The sequence below is a fragment of the Oryza glaberrima genome, chromosome 12 (genome assembly GCF_000147395.1).
Source record: "Oryza glaberrima chromosome 12, OglaRS2, whole genome shotgun sequence".
In the NCBI taxonomy this organism is placed as follows: domain Eukaryota; kingdom Viridiplantae; phylum Streptophyta; class Magnoliopsida; order Poales; family Poaceae; genus Oryza; species Oryza glaberrima.
In genome coordinates, this window is record NC_068337.1 from 23,617,072 (window position 1) to 23,637,081 (window position 20,010).

Genomic DNA, 20,010 nt, shown 5'->3' on the forward strand with positions numbered 1-20,010 from the left:
CTACTCCTCTTTACACCGTCTCTAAAGTGGAAAGCCGTACCCCTACTGTCAACTGTTTCCGGTTGACCGTCCACGTCACCTGCCAGATCTCATCATCTTCCTCTTCATTTCACTAGCTTAGCCTAGCTAGCTCCATTCATCACCATCGGGCTGCTGTTAATTAGCGCTTAATTGCCACCCCCACCACAATGGTAGGAAAAACACTCATGAAAGAAATAATCTACTCCGTAGGGCTCCATCCTTTGGCTTATTCTAGAAATAAGCTAAACATTAACGAAAAATAATTTATAAATAAAACTTTTATATATGTGTTCTTAGCAATTCAAAAGCAAAGACTAAAAAATAAACTTCGATGAAAAAAACCTCAAAATCAACTTCAAATTTAAAGTTGAAAATTCAAATTTTGGCTGATAAATATAAGCATAAGTGAAAAGATAAGGTTATACCATAAATCTTTTTACGTTTTGGACAATATCGAGATTAAAGACACTAAAAAGTCTTTTAAAAACAAACTAGCACTTTAATACAATTAAATATTTACTTATTTTATAAATATATTAGAATAATCGATAGTTAAATATATATTTTTAAAATCGAAACGCAATCGAGAAAAATCTTATTCATCCACATTATTTTACTAATTATTGTTCGTAGGAGGGGATTACTAAACCCTTTTTTTTTCGTCGAATCCCTTTGTACTTATCCCTTTCCAATCCCTTTGAAGAAATATTTCTATATTAAGGGTAGAATGACAAAGTTGGCCTAATTTATTAGTTTTCACTAACCCTAGATTCTTTCCCTTGATAAAAAATAAATTCTGTCCTCTCGAGCTCCATCGTGTACTATTTACTTAGCTTACTTACAAACAACCCAGCGAAAATTCGGTTCGGGACGAATAGAACAGACTATGTCGAGCCAAGAGCATTTTCATTACTATGGAAAATGGTGGATAGCAAAATCCACAATCGATCGTGTCCTTCAAGTCGCACGTTGCTTTCTACCACATCGTAATGCTTTTATCTCTATTCTATGGACCAGTCGACTGTATCGGTTCCGGTTCTTTGGTTGGCTTTTGGTTTAATGAAAATCTCTCCTTTCCTCCTTTATTAGAGGAAGTCTTCCCCTTTCCTTTGTATTCAAAACATTAAAAACATATGAAACCAGGGGAGTAATGTACAAGTCAAGAAAGAATAGTTTTCTTTTTTTTTTTTGTTAATGCGAATCACAAGATTTCAACCACCTGATATCCTAAAAAAAAATTCAGTCAAATTTACATATCGTAGGATCACGTCAAGATTCATGCTCCGACAATAACATCCGCATCTTCTTGCATAGTGGCTTATTTTTCCTTGACCTGAAAAACGTTTTAAACAATAACACAAAATCAATGATTAACTACTTATTTCCCTACCTCATGTCAGTCTTTATTACAAAATTACACTGCAATCGAATCGATTCATGGTCACCCAAATCAACCACAATGGTTAACCACCCATTTCCGCCTAACTCATGTGGTCACACTTGTTAAAAACATAAGATCTCTTCGACATAATCTATTCATTTTATCCCCAAATAGTCCTCTTAAATGTACTGCACGGCTAAATGGTTGTAGAGCAGTACATGGTACAAAGCACGACCGTAATAAATCCGAAACGTGAACCTGACTTTTTTTTTGCAGTCAAGCCCCTGCATGGTACTGTGCGCGGGGCACATCCACGAAGTATGGAAAATCCGAGGTCTTTTCTGCAAAATGTGCTCCTCTATATATGTGCTGAGCTTGCAGAGAGTTGCTGAGCTCAGCTTGCGCAGAGGCGATAAGACCAGCTAGCAACAGCAGCAGCTGCAGCTGCAGCTTGCAGGGCGCCCAGCTCACAGCATCAGAGAGATTCAGAGTAGCTCAGAGTGAGCTTTTGCTCGTTGGTCCCTCGAATTCTGGAGCTAGTTCGCCCGGGTCCTCGGTTTCGATCGATCCCCTTCAGGTGAGCGGCTTTGATTCCTCTCTGGGGCGGCTGAATTTGAGCCGGGGATTGATTTGGGGTTTTTCTTGGAAGGATAGGAGGTGAAATATCTCGATTTGGATTGATCTTCAGGTGTGTGTGTGTTTTGGTCTGGTGTTGATGTGTTTTGGGAGCAAGACTTGATGCATTCTGTTCGGTTGAATTCGATTTTCGTCTGTTGGATGGATGCAGTTTTGAAAAATTTCCCCCCTTGGAGGGAAATTTGGGTGGTGTTTCTTCAGAGATTTGTTTCCTTTAAGTAATGCAGGAAAATGGTGATGAACTGATGAAAGATAGTGGTTTGAGAGTTTCAGTTAAAGCTATTTTTCCCCCATTTTTTCTTGGAATTATTTTGTCCAGACATTTCTTGATTTGCTTGCCAGATTTGACTCTGGGAAGATGGGAGCTTCAGATACATGGCCTCAAATTACAAATTCTTTAATCAACTCGACGTTTTGATTATTCTTCTTGTTGTTAGCCCTAATTGAAGTTCGTTTTGACAAGAAAAGTTGTCACAGCAAAGTTGGCACCATAAATAATTCTGCAAGAACAGCCGCAAAAGGTTCAGATTTATGTTTGCTTTTAGTAGATTCTTCCACAAAGCTCCTACTTTTTCATAAATTGCAATGTACAATCCATTTACAAATCAAGGGAGAGCAAATGGGCTACCAAATTTTACTAGATTTGCAAATTGCAACCTCTCAGAAGATTTTGTGGACAATTTGAACTCCCACAAATCTTTTTTTTTTTTTTGCAATCTTTGCCACCTCTAAAGCTATCATTTCGTAAAGAATTTTTTTTACAAATTTTATCCCCTTTATTCCCCCAAATTCGAGCAGACGAAGCGGAGGCGGATTTCGCATGAGCTAGCGCAAGCGTCAGCCATGGAGGAGGTCGTCGGCGGCGGCAAGGAGCGCAAGCGCCCGCGCGGCGCGCTCGTCGGCGTAGGCGGCGGGGGCGCGTCGGCGGCGACGGCGGCGGCGTGGCGGACGAGCCGGGTGGCGCGGGCGGCGGCGGGGGGGAAGGACAGGCACAGCAAGGTGGTGACGTCGCGGGGGCTCCGCGACCGCCGCGTGAGGCTGTCGGTGCCGACGGCCATCGCGTTCTACGACATCCAGGACCGCCTCGGCGTCGACCAGCCGAGCAAGGCCATCGAGTGGCTCATCCGCGCCGCCGCGGCCGCCATCGACGCGCTCCCGTCGCTCGACTGCTCCTTCGCCCTCCCCGCCGCCGCCTCCTCGCCGCCGCCGCCGGCCGCCGACGACGCCGAGGTCAGCACATCCGAGACCAGCAAGAGCTCCGTGCTCTCCCTCGCCAACGCCCCCTGCGACAACGGCGGCGGCGCGTTCGCCGAGCTCCTCCACTGCTCGAACACCAACGGCAGCAAGCCATTGCAGCAACAGCAGCAGGCGACGCTTGCGTACTACGCGGCGGCGCAGAGCGCGCACATGGCGGCGCCCATGTCTTTCGAGATGATGGCGATGCCGCCCCACCTCGCGTTCTCGCAGGAGCAGCAGCAGCACGCCACGGTGGCCGCCTTCGATCGGGGCACACTTCAGTCCAATGCGTCGCTGTGGCCGCCGCCGCCGCAGCCGCCGCCGTCGCAGCACCCGTTCCTGCTGCAGAGGTTCGCCGCCGCTCCGGCTGAGGTCGCCGGCCTCCCGTTCTTCCTTGCAGGCGGCGTCGGCGGCGCTGCTGCTGCTGCTCCGGCGGCGACGACCAATGGTGGGGAGCGGAGGCTGCAGCTCTGGGACTTCAAGGAGGAGAGGAAGACATGACTAAGTAAGTAACATTTTTGTTAAAATTTTCGCATGTTTTTAATCTTTCGATTTGCTAGATGAACCTGTTCCATTGACAACATTCAGATAATAAAATCTTGCGTATTTTATTTTAAATTTTTTAAAGAAGGCATTTTTTTACCTAGTTTTTACATCCAACCAGATATATGCAACTTATTAAAATTAGAAACTTAGTCTCTCAAAAAACCTGATATGAAATTTGCTCATATGGAGATTTGAACTTAAGATTTTAGGGTGCTACTCCTACTCAGGTAGCATTTGATGTATTGGTCGTCAAGGATAGGTGGTAGATTACGATAGCTTCGCTTGTTGGTAAACATCTATATGTGCAGATGAAACCATTAGATTGTTTTGTTCTTGATGGCCAAAATGCAGTGTTGTTCTTATTCAGCATCCATGTGTAGCACTAATTTGCTTAAGCACTTTGCAAGACCATTGTGGTGAACATGCTAGCTAGAGATACTGAGATATTTCAGTGCCAAGCTGCTATTGGTTAATTTGGAGTTGTCATCTAGAACAAGTAAATGCAGTTAGCTAGTTTTTCCCTGATGAGGAGCAGTAGCACCATAATTATAGCAGAAGTTATCATGAAGTTAACTCGTCGAATTGAGAATAGTGAACTGTTGTGCCAGTTAAAATTATTTAGCATTATTATGTACCAGGCTTGAAAAAAAAAGAGAGCTGTATTTCTCAAACTATGGACGAGCACATCATTGAATCCAGATAACTTTATGCAACAGAGTGTCCTGGACTACAAAATACTAAACTATGCCCCATAGAGACTGTAGTGTACATGAAACATGGTTTGGTCTCAATTCATTTCAGTCATGGGGTTTAGTCTTCACTGTTGCAATATGAGTCCAGATTCCAAAGTGTCAATGTCTTCTTTGGACCATGTGTGCTTCATCTTGACCATGATTTATATTTCAGTCCCATTTGCCATTGATTGTAAACTGAACACTAGTCTGTTCTCCTATTTCTATTGAATCTATCATGAAACTCTGTCTTCTGCAAGTGGTTCAAATGGACTGGTTATAACTCATAACCAGTTCCTTGCCAAGTTAATGTTTAAACTACCTAATTGCTTTCAGCAATTTGTAGGGACCATCTAAAAAAAACTGTATGAAAAATATTCAATGGAGACCTAGCTAATGACCTAGTGTGCTAGACATACATCAAAGTTCTAATTTGCACTATACTTTGATCACATTCCAAGGCTTTCTGCACTATTTAAGATTATCTACTGCTACCATTATACTATCAAGTAGTAGGGTAACATGAATCTCACTTAATCTGATTGGAGCACATTCTTTCATGCCTCAACTACTTTTTGAAAACCTTGTTTTACATTATGTATGCAATCTCATTTACTAATATTCTCTTATCGTCCTAATTTCATCAATTCAGAATTGCCTGGTGTTATGTCTGGTGTTGTGCCACAAGTCAAAGCCGATCAGCATGAAGAAAAATTCAGAACAAGAAAAAGTATTCAGGAACTGAAGATGATGTCAGCACCAGGAAAAAAAATTAAACACCAGAAGAATGGATGTAATTCCAGATCTATGATTCTTCCGGCTCATGATTTCCATTTCGCTATTCTCTAACAATGTGCGATTTAATTGTAACCTTGACTGTGTTGTGATTCAGAAACCATGTCATTCTGCTGCCTGTACTCCGATAATTTTGGCACATACTGCTTAATCAGAGATGCCTGACATTTTTCTAGAGACCCTACTAATACATCTCAGTGATCTAACCTTCTGCTTAATTATCGAATGACACTATATCCGGCTTTTTGCTGGGCCGGAAGCCCGGAACTGGATTAGGACTTGCGTGCGGGCCATTTTGGTGGGCCGGGGATAAATTGAGGCCTATTAATATTTTAATGGGCTATCTCTCAACCAGCACAACCCCATCTTGGCTGATCTTTTTGGGCCAAGAACCACATACTTATCTATCCCCGGCCAAAACTCAAAATTAAACTCACCGTTTCCTCGCTCCCCGCCTCTCCGCTTCTTGCACCGCAACTCGCGGCCAGAGTTGGGCGGCTGTGCCTGCGTGCGGCGTGAGTGAATCCAGTGGTGGCGGTGTGCTCGTCGTTGCGGTGGCGAGGTCCCAGAGATAACAGCAGGACGACAAGGATAGAAATTAACAGGGATGATAGAAAAGTGGACGGAAAACGCGAGGGAGTGGCATGGAATCAATTTCTCCAAATTCCAGTGACATATAGCCGATATCGTGAATAGTACTGCCCTTATATTGCACATTTGTAGAGGCATGGATCCAATTAACCCTTATATTTCAGGATTTGCTATGTCACTCGAACGACATGGGCTTGCAGAACATTTTCGGTTTCTACTACTTTGTGCGACATATAAAATCCTCTACCAGTGTAGAAAAATTCAGACGAATTAATTTTGTGCAACCAACTACTACTACACAGTGACTGAATTTCTACTACTTATGCAGACCAGATACAGAAACGACTAGATTTATACATTATTTTTTGTTGTTGTTTGGGATTCATCGCTAATAATCCAAGACAACGATACATACGACAATCTGCAGAACCAATAAAGCAAGCAAGCAAGCACAGAGGCATGCAGGCTGACTAGGGTAGGGGTCGGAGTTTTAATCTCCGACCCCAAGAGTGGATTGTTTTCTTTTTTCTTCTTCTTCTAATTTTTCTTCCGAAAGCAACGTGATCAGAGATTAATCACCTTTTACGCACACTACTGATTGCGACTTGATCAGTTTCGATCGTGCCTAGAACTGGTTTTTCTTTCCCGTTTTGCGTGAGAGCTGGATTGCTCAGCTGAATATCCTACGGCATGGAGCAGAGAGAAAGTTTCTGCCAATTATCAAAGGGATAATCAGATAAATTACAGACGTATATGTGCGGTCCATGGATCAAAGCCTACACTATTTCAAAGCTTTGGTGGTGCAAATTCAACAACCTGCAAAGCATCTTCTGAATTCTGAACATTACTAATGCGTCCTCTTTCATAATTTTTTGCTTGAACATGTTCTGAATTCGAATTCCATCCTGTTTTGTAATCAAAGCCACAGATAAGAACATCTCACCTTTGGGTTCAGAAATACTGTATATCGAATCTTCGGCCGAGTCCCTGCATTCCAGTCCTTTGAGAAGTGCAGTATGCATCGAATTTTAGGCGATGCAGAAATTCAGACGATCTCCCAGCAAGGCTGTGCCAACTACTATAGTAACTGAATTTCTACTTGTGCAGATGTGCCAGAGTATTGCAAACTGTGATTGCAGGATAGTACAAGAGTAGATGAACTTTTGTGTTTTGGATTCAACTTTAGCAATCCAATATAGCAATACATACAGTGATCTGCAGAACCAATAAAGCAAGCAAGCAATCAACTTTTGTTTTTCTTAAGCGAGAGAGGGCAAGGGGGTTCAGAATTTTATTTTGGCTTGATTTTTGCCCTATCTGAAGATATTTCTGAACTTTTTTTTTGACCTGATTTCTCAACTCGGTGAAAGGTTGATACTTGAGAAGCAAAGATGCGTATCTCAATTTTCAAGTTCCAGGATTTAGCATCTCATACAAACATCCAAAAAAAATCATTCTTTTCATTTGTCTGCCTTACACTAAAGAGGATAGCTCTACTTGGAACAGCCATGGCAGACGAGACGACGCTAACAAAAGAGTAATTCCCTGCACACGCAGGTCCCAACATTTTCGATGTTAAAATGCCACAACATAATTAATGAGGAATTTTCCTTCTGTGATCTGAAGTAACCGTTGTTTATAGGAAAAGATGCTCGGAGAAAATTAACCTAAAAAACTTGAGCGCTCACAATTTCAGACCTTTTTTTTTTTTGCCAGGAAGAAGTCAAAATGGGCTTCAATTATGGACCTCAAGGAAGGTCAAATAGACCTTTTTCCTCTAGGGAAGTTGCACATTTGCTACTGGTTTAAATCGTTATTGCAAGACTGACACTAATAAACTGTCATTCAAGTGGCATCCTTACAAAATTTAAAAAAACAGTGGCAAATTTGTAAATGCCCATAATGGGTGTAAACCTGGCCTTTGCTTCAACCGAGTTAAAACTAGGAAAAAGTACACCAAAGGTCCCTCAACTTGTAGTTGAGTTACAAAATCGTCTCCGAAGCGCAATACCAGATATATGACATCCTTTAATCTACAGAACCGTTCACTTTAGGTCCCTCAGTTGTTTTTACCCCGGTTTTGTCTGACGTGGCGGCTAAGTTGGCGTGGGCCCCACATGTCAGGACGCCACATCATCATCCTCTTCTTATTTCTTTTTTTTTTCTCTTTTCTTTTATTTCTTCTCTTCTCCTCTCTTCTCGACACAGCCGGCAGCGGATGGGGAGAGGCGGCCGTCGAGCCCGGCCCCAGCCGAGCTCTGCCGCCACCACCGCTCGCTGGGCTCGATCAAGGGAGGGGCCGGTGAGCCCGTTTGGAAGTAGAGCAGCAGCAGGACGGTGAGAGGCGCGCCGCAGGACTGCACCACCGTCGCCAGCCACAAGCTGTCGCCGCCCCTGGTCGTAGTATATCCGGCCGAGAAGCATCGCCACGCTCTGCCCGCCGAGGACGAACACGGTGTTGGCAAGGACCACCGCCCACCACCGCAGCCGCTTGCTGGACACATGCGGCGGCGCCGCCGCAGTTGCATCTGCTCGAGACGTGCCCTTGTCAGACTCTGCTACCACGTCTTCTTGGCCTCGAACACCTGCACATACGAATCATCCGTCTCATCAGTATAAAAACTGGACTAGTTTTGATCGATCTCACACCACATCTCATTCTAAACCGTGATCGATTTGGCAGTTCATGACCGAGACAGAGACCTGTAATCTGCAGCTGAATTTCAGCAGCATTGCTCATTGTGAGGTTCAGAAAAAAGGATAAACAACAAGATGCGCCTAGTGCTCGTCGTCCACAGGTCTAGCAGCAGTGAAGGCTGGAACTTGCCAACTTGGGGTCGTCATCAATCAGTGAAACGATAAAATGGTTGATAGCGCATGTGCAAGGGGCTAATTTTGCCGTCAAACATTGCAGAAGTACCAAATTATTCGTGCCCACCAGCGACCACGATAAACCTGACACCTTGCACGCGAACGACGACGACCTTCTCTTGGGCGGATTGCGAGCACCACCTCGTCGCCGTCTTCTTCTTCGCCGCCACCGGCGTCGAGCTTGCGTTGGAGGAGCGCGGCCTCATCAGAGACATGGCGCCGCCACGAGGATTACGGCCACGAGGCAGCTGCTGCCGCCGCCTCCGCATGTCGGTGTCGTCGCCCATGAAGCCGCTCCCCCGCCGCCTGCGCCCGCCCACGCGCGGCTCCGCCGCCCGCAAACACACGGCTCCTTCCCCCGCCACCTGCGCCCGCCGGCTGCTGCCCGTGCAGCTGCTCCCCCACCAGCGCCCGTGAAGAAGAGAGGAGAGAGGAGAGAGGAAGAGAGATGGAGAGGGGAGAGGAAGAAGAGGCTGACGCGTGGGTCCCACGCTGAGTCAGCTGCCACATTGGACAAAACCGGAGTCAAAACCGCCGAGGGACCTAATTTGCACTGTTTTGTAAGTTGGGGGACGCCGAATATTAGTTTTGCGGTTAAGGGACGATTTTGTATCTCGATGACAAGTTGAGGGACCTTCGGTGTACTTTTTCCTTAAAACTACAGCCACTTGTTACATAATTGTCTGAATGGGCTTAAATTGGGTTCAGTTCATTGTTGTCTTTGGGCTTGATCTCTTCCTTGTTGCCAAATGGGTCCAGAATCCATAGTGTTGTACTCTTCTTTCATTCCGTTCAGACTTCCTGCTTTGTCTAGGCCATAATTCAGATTTTAATTGTAAACTGTGGTTGAACACCTGTCTCTTCTCCTATATCTTGTTCTGAAGAATCTACCTTTTTTTTTCAAGTGATTAAAAAAACTGGTTAAGTAGTTTTTGCTAAAATAATTTCAAAATCAGCTAGTTGCTTTCAGATATTTGTTTAGTCCCTCTAAAAAAATTTGTTACATACAATGTACCTGGGGACCTACTGACCCAGCATGCTAGATAGTATACATCAGAATTCTAAGCTGTATACTTTAATCACAATATCCTGAACTTTCTGCACTATTGAAGATCACCTACTTTAATCACAAAGTAAGGTACTAGCAGACAGGCATGCATCACTCTTATGACTTATCACATAGTATATTCTTTCGACAGTTTTTTGATGCTCTGTTTGACATTATCTATGAAGTATATCATGCACTACATTCTTTGTTTTGAACTCCTATCTCAGGGCAATTAACCTTTCCAAAATTTTGCAACGCCAAAATTTTAACAAACTGACAACATTATCAAATTTTAGTACGATAGGTTCAATGTGGTGTTGTTAAAATTTTCTAGGTATTACCAATGTTTGGTAACAAACTAAATGTATCAACATGTTTGTTAATTTTACCCAAAAAATAATATGATTCAAAATGACACCAATTTGAACGGGCTCTCAATCAAAGTTGCCTGGTTGTGCCAAAAGTCATGGCTGATCAGCATGAAGAAAACCTGAACAACTGAACGACAGAAGTTTTCAGGAACTGAATATCGAAAATGGACGGTGTACGATTTGTCTGTAACCTCAGAGGCTCAGACTGCTGTGATCAGAAACCACGCATATCCTCTGCTCATTATCTAAAAAAAATGCATATCATCTGCTGTTGTACTCTGATAATTTGAATCAAATTAAACTGATTAGGTGCCTGACATTTCGTAGAGATCTTGCATATTATCACCTTCCGAATTGAGCTGTATTATCTTTGTGCTTGTGAAGAGAAACTCTGAAACTGTCCTAATAAGTAAATAGTTTTTTTAAACGACAATAGGTAAATAGTTGAGAAACAAAGATGATTAACTGAAACCCAAGAGTCAGGACTCAGGATTATCATCTCATACAAGTATCCAACAAAGGTTTTTTTTTTTCCTTTGTATATTTTATATTACCAGAAGTCAACTCTGCACCTTGCAAGTATGCATTTGTCAGAGTTGTCACTGTGACACTTGTCCAAGGAACAAGATATTCAGCTGCAAGAGTTGTCAAGTAATCAATTATCTGTGTAGTATAGCATCATCCATCTCAAAGAAAGAACAAAAGAGTTTGACATCTTTTCATTTTTTATGAACTTGCATGCATCTTAAAAAAGGTAAAGACTGAGGATAGAGTAATTGAAAAAAAGGACAGGTCAGAAGTGAATTTATCTGTCATAATAGCTACAGTACTACACAACGGTGTCATTTTCTGAAACAAGTGACATTTCTTGACACTGTGCAAACTTTATTCAGCAACAGTCAAACTGGCGATGCATCCATGCACAACAAAGAGTTCAGAAAGCAACCTGTAACAGAGTTGAACTGGTAAATTGAAAGCTAGCAGACTTTGATGCAAGAACAGATAAAAGGATGTGCAAGAACTGCTGCAATAAAAGAAGAAGAAGAAGAACAAGCAGGATTAACAGAGTTGAAATCCAAGTAAGATATGATTGTTATGTTCAGACCTTGATGCCTACGTCCGTTGAGACATGTCTCTGTTCATAGCTCATCAGCATCTCCAGAAGTCCATAGGAAAGTAGGACGTAGATAGATTAAGAACCAACTGAAAGCACAGGTCATTATCAGTTGGTCACTAACTGTCTAATTGTGTTTCAGTTGTCATTGTTGATGAAACTGAACATTAAGGATCATGGAAGTTAATGAAGACTTAAGCTAAGCCTGTCCGGTTGGTAAGGCACCGCTAATTTCAGGGAAAAAAAACAAAGACGAAATTTACCCGTCTCCTACACTTGCTAACCAAAAGAGGAAAAAAAAATCAAAGCACAGAGAAGAAGAACAAACGGAACTAACAGTCGAGTAAATTACTATCACATAATCTGGCTAAGATCAGGCCAGAGCATACTTTGACCTCTCAGGGCAAAAAACTATGACGATTGATCTGGACTTCTTGGAGTCCTAAAACATTCAGGAATCTGACAGAAATTCGCATGATTTCCATACGTTCTGTATGAAGTATGACCACTCACAAACGAGAAAGGCATGTGCTAATCAGTAATATTTTGTAAAAATTCCTGTGGTTGCCAAATTGTGTAGAACATGGAAAAGTATCATACTATTTTTTTAGTTAGTTGTTGATTTCCACAAGCAAGTAATCCAGAGTGGACAGATATACTCCATATGTTCCAAAAATTCTGTACCACAATATAAACATTGCTAACTGATTTTTATGATTCCTATCATTACAATGATTCCAAAGTTAATCAAATACTTGGAAAGGGAATCCAAAAAATTCAAAATTACAAAATTGACAACTGAAATAAGTAAAAGATAATATTTTGATCTAACCTTAGTATTTGCTAAATAACCAAGAAATCTTTATATTTTGAGACGGATTGAGTAATTAATATAGCAATGGGATCAAGAGTTCATAGCTTCTCTGCAAGTACAAACATGCATCATCCATGGTAGAGTACATTCGGCTCTAACAAGGTCTAATCAGATTAGGATGGCCTGAGAAAGTCAGAGGTAGAAGGTTCAGAAATGCTGCTATTTACCTGGCTTTATGTGCATATGAATAGGATAATGTGCTTGCACTTGTCACTGCAACGCTACTCCTACCTGTCATCCAACTGTCCAAGTACAACTGAAACTTTTTATTCAGAAAAAAAGTACAACTCAAAATGAAATGTAAGCAGATCAAGAATATAGTACTGATGTAGTACTGAAAAACAGGACAAATCGATCATTAGCAGAGATTCTTGGAGGGAAAACAGGACAAATAGATCGCTAGCTAGAAAATAATGGAACTTCTAAGGGCTAGAAAATGGATTACAAGACATGGGATTTGGATAGAAAAATGAGTGAAAGTTTAGGATAAAATAAGGCGTAAAGAATGGATGGCCAAACTTATCAGAGGCGACCTAAATTTTCAGTCAAGCCTAAGCTGCCTCGCACCTGGCTCTGCCCCTGGTTTTCACCATATATTTTCCCACCCAACAAAATGTAAGAATTTATTTTAGCCATCCATTCTTTACGCCTTATTTTATCATAGGCGACCTAAATTTCCAGTCTTTCGTTTGTGTAGTAAAAATAGGACACCAGCAAAAATGAAAAGAATTTCAAGCTACCCATAGCCGGTTTATATAATATGAGTGCATATACTATCGCTATGTTTATCCATTGAGACGTTGACATTGCACGCTCTTCGATAAGCAGTCACTAGTGTTTCAATTTGATTTGGTTTACCTAGCTCCATAGAGACAATAATTCAATTAACAAGCTACAGGTACAGAATTTTAAATTCAAACGAACTATACAATTTATTTTTAATTAAAAACTCATTATTGCACGACTGATCCGATCGACTTAGACACGCCGACTATAAAACTACCCGTCTCCAACCACTGATCAAGCAAATTATTTGGGATCAGCCAATGAAACCAAGTCAATTGCTTGTGTGCAACCGATCGAGTCAGGACACGTAAGTTAAGCATCATCTCGGAACGCACCGGCCGGTGACATGTTGATGCAAATCATGGATGGATAATTTCATCCACCAAGATTTAAATCCTGTTTACTATGAATTATAATTTGCAGATACGTTTTCAATATAATTTTAATGAGGTTATGGACTTACCACTTGTGCGTGTGAGTCTTAGTGTGTACCGTGGTATGCATGTGCATGCATTTTTCATGTAATCGAAAAGGTTACTACGGAGTACATCATAACTTTTGGTTAAAAATTAATCTAGACAACCTATTCAGATTCGATGCTAAAATTTACTATATTTTAATATAAAGGTACTCATAGTAAATACTCCATCCGTATTAGACTATAAGTCGTTTTAACTTTGATCAAAGTCAAATTACTCTAATTAAGTTTGTAGATAAATGTAATAATATTTACAACATTAAATTATTTTTATTAAATTTATAATTGAATATATTTTCATGATATATTTGTGTTGGGTTGAAAATGTTATAATTTTTTCTACAAACTTGATAAAATTTAGAGATGTTTAACTTTGACTAGAGTCAACACGACCTGTAATACAAAGCGGAGGGTGTAATTAAACCGCGAGAGAGACGGAGCTGGACCACCATTGAAAAGTCAGAGGACAGGTAGGACGTCATCAGACCCTCGGAGAAAAGTCAGAGCAACACGTCAGGCGAAAAATAGAAAAAAAAAGTCAGAGCTAGCTAGCGTATCATCGGTGCCGGATGATGAGCTAGTTGCGTCGTCACGTGTGATGCAAACCCAAATTGTGTCCGTACATGTGTCCGGCCTGCACCATTTTGATTTGATAAGCTAAGAGAGCTGATTAAATTATAAAAGCCCACTAATAAGCAAGGTTACGTGTAATACGCGAGGGTGTGTACGTGTTGACCTGGATAGATACGTTCCCTTTCCTCCCGCGCTTTTCCTACGTGGAGAGCGTGGACGTTCTTCGGCGGTGGTGTTCTTTTCTATCGAAGATAAAGATTACGCAAAACGAAATAATATTAACGTATGATTGATTGAGTGTTTTAATTATTATATACTTGAAAAATATATTAATATGATATTTTGGAGTAACTATTATATAGAAAGTTTTTGTACAAAACACACAGTTTAGCAGTTTGAAAAGCGTGCTATAAAAATCTTAATCTTCATCTAACTCTTATTAATCTTCATCCAACTCTTGTTGGAGAAAAGAACGGGACCTTCGTGTGATAAGATTTCTGGATAAGTGATGGGTTGATTGTAAGGGGGATCCATAGCAATATTAATTAAATGCTATTTTATATATTTTTAAAAAAGAACTCCATAGCAAATACTTTATTTAATAAGAATTTTCTCGATTTCTTGAGATGTCACTGAGCTAGTTAGCTCGTGTATATATAAAAATGGATAAAATTTACTGCATGACATCTAAAGTTTATGGTTTTTTTTTGTTAGGGGACATCGTAAAAATGTGTCATGGCCGGAGAACATCTCAGAAAACTGATAATTCGCTGAATGGCATTTTCGGTCAGATTGAAGACAAAAATTATTCAACAAGACAATAACATCTCTAGGGCCATATGCCTCTACTCTAATACGGGTTGGAGTGAAAATTTTAAATTATGCAACTATCAATTTTTCCCAGGCCATTGCCTAAGTATATTGCTAGCATACATCATATTCAATATTTACTCCAGCGTTAGGTTACAATCTCGTGGCTAGCACCAAGGGTATTCCCGTCTTTCTAAAAAATTATCTCTTCAATCAGATCAGAAATGTCTTCCAATAAATTACCATTTTTAGGTGTCTTTCAACCATGATATATTTTTACAATGTTCATCGACAAATTAATTACATAAACTTGGAGTGTTCTTTAGAAAAATTTACCATAAAAAAGTAACTGAAAATATGCCAAAGCTAAGGAAGACTCGTATGATCGTCATTATTTTTGTTCTAAAAAAAAAGATCGATCCTGATCTGGCCGCCAACAATTAGATGTTCAGATTAAGCTTATTAGATTCATGGGATGATAATTTACAAGGTCAAACTAACAGCACATCTTGTACAGTGCATCATTGGAGTATGTTAATGATGTAGCTTCGTAACCGGACGGAGCATTAATTACACACCACTAGTTCCAGAATAAGATAATATAAATTGAAATTAAATAAAGGACATAATATTGTCATCAACTTTTCATATGCATTATTTGGCTGAATTAGTCAAGTCTCATGCACATATGCATATTATTTTCGAGGCTTTTGTCGATGTACATTGACACTTGACGACACATCCCTAACTTAAACAGCATGATATATATGACCGGCCAGGCACTGTACTTTAATTTGTCCTATGCATTTGCAGAACTGCGTAGGACGAATAACGTACTTCCAGGACAAAAAAGTACTGAAGTTCATAACGCTTTCAAGTAATTAAATTAAATAGGAGAAGTCTCTGATTGGTTGTGAACAAAACGCATGTAAAAAAAGCTACATTTTGAGATGAATGAAGTACTCAACTTCGGTTGCATATCGTACGGTCGGAAACGTACGGTACCCTCATACAAAAACGACGCTCGTTGATCAGGAATTTCCGTGATCGTTTTCACCCCTACACGTGAGGACGTGATGGGGAGGCCGTCAAGGAGGTGTACATTATCGTCACCAGCTTCATCGCATACACCATATTGCTCGAGGTAGTACGCACATGGTGTTGGTTTTGCTAGATTATTCCATTCACCTAAAAATTTTCAATTACCAAAAAAATGCAATTAATTAAGTCTACACCAAAATCATTGTGGTGCAAAATAGTGCACGCAACGCAAACACAGACAATGACACAATCTCGTAAAACCTCATTACTTCCAAGTTTTTATCTATATATATATCCTGCTTGCTTTTGTATATTTACCTTACTCTTGGTAGGATAACCTTTTCTTCTCCAATTATTGGTAGTTTGTCACCGAATTCCTTTTTTCTTCCATCTATATTACCACAACAACATGGTGGCAATTGGCACATATATGTTCCTTAATTTAATAAAAACGATCGAGATACGACAAATATAAACTTTTGACCTCAAAGCACACCAATAATTAAGAGACAGGGTTGGACCCACAGGTTATCTAGCTACTGGAGCCAGCCAATCGACGCTAGTGGCCTTTGACAAAATCCTTTGTTTAATTACGCACGAAAAGAGAAATTAAGATGTTATATATTACTCCCTCCTTTTTAAAATGTTTGACACCATTAACTTTTTAAGCGTATGTTTGACCGTTCGTCTTATTAAAAAAAATTGTAAAATATGTAAAACTATATGTGTATATGAAAGTATATCTAACAATGAATCAAATGATATGAAAATAATAAATAATTACTTAAATTTTTTAAATAAGACGAATGGTCAAACATGTATAAAAAATTAACGGTGTCAAATATTTTGTAATGGATGGAGTAATTATTAATTCATTCTTCTCTGCAAGTAGCAGCAATACAGTTTTGTTGATAGCTCAAGGTAGTCGGCTCGAGTACGGAGTATCAAAAAGTCAGAGAGGTTATCTTTCAGACTTTCAGAGAGTGTGTACGCCAGATTAATTTCTTCGCTGCTACAGAAAAGGTTTTTTTGTCCCCAAGAGTAATGTACGCTAAAACGTGCAGAAGAAAAGCACAGAGTCAGAACACGTCGCCTCGCCGCTAGCTAGCTAGCTTTTGCCGCTGGTGATCAGCCCCTCAACACATGCACATACACAATGGAAAATGTATTCGCAACTGTCACGACGCGAATACTAATCTACTTCCTCCGTATCAAAATTAGAGGATAAACTTTTGGATTAAAATGGCACGCTTTTTAAACTGCTAAACGGTGTATTTCATGCGAAAACTTTCTATGTGAAAGTTGCTCTAAAATATCAGATTAATCCATTTTTTGAGTTTATAATAATTAAAACTCAATTAATCACACGTTATTACCACCTCATTTTATGTGAAATACTTAATCTTCATCTTCATCTTTATCTTCAGAAGATTCAAATACCAACTAGCAACACAAAACTGGATGAAACATGTTCCATTACTATGAATATTAGATAAGGACATACATATCCAAATTCGTATTACTATAATATGTATCATAGTTTGTTATATTTTAGCACGGAGAGAGTACTCTTTGTTCACCGATGTAAACATTTCAACCATTTAAAATTTATTTGTAAATATAAGAAATTTTAGAGTACCAGTAATTCCCATATTAATTACCTCATATTAATCATATTGATTTTTCTATCCTATCCTCAACTATCAGGGCATAAACCATACCTCATTTACCTCATTTAATGAGGAACACCGAATCTTTTCTTGATAACCTTAATATCTACTATAAGTAACTAAATATTCTTATATTTGTGCGCGGATGATGTATCTATCTATCTATATTGTTTTAACAATATTTATATATCTATCTGTCTACCTATCTATATATTTCCCTACTCTGGCTCAAACGGATAAGATTAATTTTTAGAATTTGTATAGTCTATGAGTTAAAGTTTAACTATAATTATATGATTATCATGTAGAAAATATTCTTTTACGCAACTGGCTGTAAGTACCTATATATACATCATAAGCTACTCGCATGCATGCATGTTAACTCATCGCTTGTAATAGCTAGTATCTCACTTAGCTTTTAACATAAATGTGGTAAGATCAGAGATATGCCCCCTTTAGGTTTCCATCTCTTAGAACATGTGTTAGAGAGCGTATTTGTGAGGGTGTGAGTGTGGTGTTGTGTGTTAGAGAGCGTATTTGCGAGGGTGTGAGTGTGGTGTTGCGTGTGTAGTAATATTTTGGACGGAGAGAGTAACTTAAAAAAAAAGGTGAAAATGTGTCACACTCTTCCCACGATTGCACTATCCACTATAGAGATTTTGTTAAAAAAAAATGTCCCCATCAATTACTGCTGTACCTAGCTCGTAAGGTCAGACCTAGGAGAATACTTAACAAAAGATACTCGATGTTGATGTATGTGTATGCTTATTACATATTGTGACCATGACTAATGAGTCTGATTGCTACTTCGAGGTTTAGTTTTATCCATTACATTCGGTGAGGTAGATGTATATTTTTACCCTTTGTATATTTGGTGAGTATTAAGACTAGATGTATATTTTAGTGTTAACCGATCGAGTGGGGGTTAATTATAATTATGTCGAGGTCGTGATATGTCTCCTGATTAACACTATAGATAGCAAAGACTTGCAGATACTTTTTTAGGATCGTGAAAAAGTTAATTCTTACTAAATAGTTGAAGACTGTTTCATTTGTTACTAATCCAAAAACTTGGCAAAATTTACTTGAGGACACTAGAGTGGTGGCATTTGCTTCAGGACTTTCAATTATAGTTTAGTTATGTGTTTGTTTGGAAAAATGTACTCCAACTATTTAATATATATCCTCTTCTGATATAGAGATAAAATTTAAAAGAAACAACTTTACCCTTGAGTCACCTTGCAAGATTTGAATTTGAATACATTTTAGATGAATTTAGACACATATTATACAAAATTTAAAACTTACCCAAATTGCGACATGTTGGTACAGAGTTTTATCTCTCCATTGAAAGAGTAAATATATACTAAAAAAATGGTGGAAGTACTTATTTTTTTCCAAGCAACCACAAAACTAGAGTGTCTTAGATAAAAGGAAAAAGTACGAATGACCCCCTCCGAACTATCGCGGTCATCCGAATTACCCCCTAAACCACAAAACTGGACATCCTTCACCTCTAACAATGCAAACCGGACGAATTACCCCCCTCGACCCAATCCGCGGTGGTTTTGGTCTATGTGGCGTACGCGTGGCAGTCCAGTCAGCATTTTATTTATTATAAAAAATGTGGGACCCACCTGTCATAGTCTCTCATCTCTCTCTGTCTCTCTCGCTCATCCTCTCTCTCGCGCGCGGGTCAATCGGCAGCGGCAGTGCACACGGCAGGCGGCGGCGCGGGACGGGCGGTCGGCAGGGGTGCACGGGTCAAGCGGCAGCGTCGGCGTGCACGGCGAGCGGCAGCGCGGGACGGGCGGGGGCAGGTGGGCAGGCCATCGGCGCGCACGGCGGCGCTCATGGCGGCACGCACGGCATGGCAGAGACGCGGACGGGACGGTGGCCAGAGGCGGTGGTGAGGGGAGGAAGGGGTGGGGCGGCGCATGCGGAGAGGGCGCTGGCGGCGGCGATGGGCGGCTGAGACAAAGGCGGGCGCTGGTGGCGGCAGCGGCGGGTGGTTGAGGCGGAGGCGGAGCGGGCGGCTGAGGCGAAGGCGGAGCGAGCGGCGCGACGCGATCAGTAGCGGAGGCAGAGCGGGCGGCCCCCCACCCGTTCCCACACCCCTGCGCCTGCGCCGCCCCACCCCCTCCTCCACCTCGCCGCCGCCTTTGGCCACCGTCCCGTCCGCGTCTCCGCCGCGTTGTGCGTGCCGCCATGCGCGCCGCCGTGTGCGCCGACAGCCCGCCCACCCGCCCCCGCCCGTCCTCGCGCCAACATGAGCACCGCCGTCTGCGCCGTTCGTGCCGACCGCTCGCCTGCCTGCCCCTGTCCACCGCCCGTCTTGCGCCGCCGCCCGCCGTGCGCGTAGCTGCTGCCGCTTGACCCGCGCGCCCCTGCCCACCGCCCATCCCGCGTCGTCCCGCGCGCGCCGCCCGCCGTGTGT

The 20,010-nt window shown here is 41.3% G+C and overlaps 1 protein-coding gene and 1 pseudogene across 1 annotated transcript; one reads left to right on the forward strand and one right to left on the reverse strand.

The window, feature by feature from the left end:
• The first annotated feature begins 1,690 nt into the window (after positions 1-1,690).
• On the forward strand, positions 1,691-5,521 carry LOC127756417 (transcription factor PCF8). Its single transcript, XM_052281752.1, has 4 exons — positions 1,691-1,698; positions 1,784-1,979; positions 2,837-3,779; positions 5,204-5,521. The coding sequence occupies exons 1-3, from the start codon at positions 1,691-1,693 to the stop codon at positions 3,773-3,775; spliced, it is 1,143 nt and encodes a 380-aa protein (XP_052137712.1). The 3' UTR covers positions 3,776-3,779; positions 5,204-5,521.
• Positions 5,522-7,808: 2,287 nt separating this feature from the next.
• On the reverse strand, positions 7,809-9,270 carry LOC127757850 (probable purine permease 13; annotated as a pseudogene).
• Between the last annotated feature and the right edge of the window lie 10,740 nt (positions 9,271-20,010).